General features: G+C 41.4%; 2 protein-coding genes across 4 annotated transcripts in view; both read right to left on the bottom strand.

The window, feature by feature from the left end:
- Positions 1–3,101, bottom strand: part of Slc8a3 (solute carrier family 8 member A3) — a 217,254-nt gene that overhangs the window by 195,733 nt on the left and 18,420 nt on the right. The gene's annotated exons all lie outside the window — the stretch shown is intronic.
- Positions 1,183–3,095, bottom strand: LOC116079869 (disintegrin and metalloproteinase domain-containing protein 29-like; the record flags this gene model as incomplete). Its single annotated transcript, XM_031356009.1, has 1 exon — positions 1,183–3,095. A coding segment is annotated over one exon (1,776 nt), but the record flags the coding sequence as incomplete, so codon positions are not given.

Consider the following 3,101-nt stretch of genomic DNA (forward strand, 5'->3'; position numbering starts at 1 on the left):
TGCATGATAATATTTTTGAAATTCAATGCAGGCATGTCTGGAAATATGGAAGGCTTGCCTCTTAGAATATGTGCACTTCCTCTTTGGAATTCTGCCTCATATATAGCATAAGCAAAGCCTGGCAGACATTGGAATATGGCACAAGACAGGAGAACAGAATGAAAAGAGAACCTTTAGAAATTATGAACTTAAAACACAGAACTCAGTTTTTAATTGCACCATGAATTGATTGCAAGACGAAAACCCCAAGCTCACAGGAGAATATGAAATTGTCAGAGGAATCATGGATGACTCCTTCCTATACTTAACAATAATTTCCTTCATAATGTGGCTTCCTTTGGTAAGTAAAAAGAATTACTTTCAAATTCTCCTTTAAATCCCTTTACCCCAAAGAAGCCCCTTTGGCATTAGAAAGGTCACCAGGAAAACACTGAAATCACAAAAAGAACCAGGTAAGTAAGTTAAGTAAGTACCAGAATAAGAGCCTGATTTACACCATGAATACCCTGGCTCGCAGAACTGTCCTCCATAAAGTGGATAGCTCCCACTTTCACTACACCCTGCTCTTCTCTGATCATGTGTTGCTGGCTTTCTACCACATATGCAATAGCAATGCTTGTTGTTACAAACTCCTCTGCAAGTACAGTTCCTGGCATTGTACAACCTAAAGACAATGGTAGAAGCTAGTGTGTGAATTCAGCACCTAAAACACCCCAGCATTGTGGTAGCTTCTGGCATCAACTTTAAACTCATCACAGTGTCCCCATTGGAGGAGTTAGAGAAAGGACTGAAGGAGCTGAAGGGGTTTGCAGCCCTATAGAAAGCACAATAATATCAACCAACCAGAGCTCCCAGAGTCTAAACTACCAACCAGTGAGTACACATGGAGGGATCCATGGCTCCAGCCACATAGGTAGCAGAGGTTGGCCTTGTTGGCCATCAATGGGAGAAGTGGCCCTTGGTCCTGTAAAGGCTTGATGCCCTAGTGTGGTGGAATATGAGGGTGGTGAGGCAGGAGTGGTGGGTGGGCAAGAGCATACCCTCAGAAGCAGGAGGAAGGGGAATGGGATAGAGGGTTTCGGGGGAGGGCAAAGGTGAAATCAGGAAAGGGGATAACATATGAAATGTTAATAAATAAAATATTCAATAAAAAAAGAAAACAGAAAAACCATAGAAACACAATGCTAATTCCCCAGTCATTTTATTTCAAGATGAAATTCTCAGATTTGTGAACAGTAACACATCATTGACAGTTTCTTGTGGTAATTGACATGGATTTTGTCCATTGTGTGGTTTCAATTATTTTGGTATGAAGTAAATTATTTGTTAAGAGTAGGTTGTTGGGTCTCTTCTTTAGTTTCTGGAACAAACACTGCTCTTAAAATTGCCCCCAAAAGAATCGAAGTCAAGATAAGAAGCATGCGAATCCCTAAAATGACTATTAGCCTGTTGACACTCACACGTAATTCGGCTCGAAGACTTTTCTCAGTGGTAGGTGGAGGACCACTGTCTACACTACCACCTGTTCCTCTTTGTATACAATGTGGTGGTTGCCACCCGTGAACACAGTGGCAGTTGCCTTTGTTGTTACACACCCCTCTGAAGTTACACATACTAATGTTGCAATTAAAATTCAAAGAATTATGAGAAACACATCTCTGACCTTTACAGAATTTGCCAGGGCCACAGTTTGCACCATCCACTACAAGCCCCATTTCTGGAATTTCTGTCCCATGGTGTGCATCATACCCAAAGCATTGTTCTTCTTTAACATCTGGAACCTTTATGTGATAAAAGGTGGTGTGCTCACCTCCACCAGGAATACGACTGACACCATCACAGTGGATTAGTCCACAAAACACATCCTCCGGTTGACATGGGAGAGGTCCACTTCCACCTCGTTTGATTTTAACACCACAGTTTCCAAATCGATCACCTCTGGAATTTAATTCTCTATAGCATGCTGGTGAAGCATCCTTTACTTGGTATCCAAAAAGAGCTTGACACTGCAAGTGACGGTCGCTACAGTTTCCTAACACGCAAACTGCTAGTGGAGAACAAGGAGTTCCATCCATGATGTAAACATTTCCTGGGCAATTCTCTGAGATTCCACTACAGAATTCTGGAAGATCACAAATACCAAGTTTGTCTCTGCATATCGTTCCAGTGGGTGCAAATTTACAAGATTCACAGCAACCTCCTGAAGCACACGCGCTGCCCTGAATTAACTCACAATTGGTTCCACAACACAAGTTAGACAAACAGTCCTTAAAAGATCCACAGTCGCATTGCTCCCTGTCTTCCACTACCTTATTTCCACAACGAGGAACTGCATATTTTAAATCCTTATATGTAGAAAGCTGTGAGCTAAGGCAAGGGTCCCAACCATGGATCCTCCTATGTATCATAGAATGAGAACAATTGCTCATCATATCCTGAAGAGTAGGAAATTCATCCATGAGACAACTGCTCCTTCTGAAACAAACACAGCCTGGAGTATCATGTGTTAAATTCAACATGTGACCCAGTGCATGAGCCATGAAAGATCCAGCCAGAAATAAATGGTTATTTCCTACATATGTATATAATACTCCCCAGTTGGGGTTGCAAAATCCATTCTGAATGCTTGCATAATCTGTGTTTCCATGTTTTGTTGATGTGATAAGAGCTGAAGCGGCTTGGAAAAAATCCCCATAAAATCTTTCTATCCAATACCCAAACATTTCCATAAGTAGGTGAGTATTAGACAGATAGCCACCTACGCCAAAGTGGTCATAATCGTTCCAAATACATAGAACACGAACAAACACAATGAAACCATGTGGTCTATATATGCTATCTGCTATGTTGTTCATAACCAATATTAACTCAACTGAGGCAGTTTCGTTGCGCCCAATTTGTAGGTATAATGTGTGAGTCACTGTGTAGTGAATTTTTATACCTTTCACATGTACACGCCACAGATATACGGGGGCTGCTCTGGGACTTCCAGCAAGCTTAGTCTCTTCAAGGAGAACACTTGTCTCTGCCATAATCTCATCATTTCTACACTTTTTAGATTTATGTGACCTTTCATCCACCACAAGCAGAGAAATTACATG

This window comes from Mastomys coucha, unplaced genomic scaffold (assembly GCF_008632895.1).
Source record: "Mastomys coucha isolate ucsf_1 unplaced genomic scaffold, UCSF_Mcou_1 pScaffold6, whole genome shotgun sequence".
In the NCBI taxonomy this organism is placed as follows: Eukaryota; Metazoa; Chordata; class Mammalia; order Rodentia; family Muridae; genus Mastomys; species Mastomys coucha.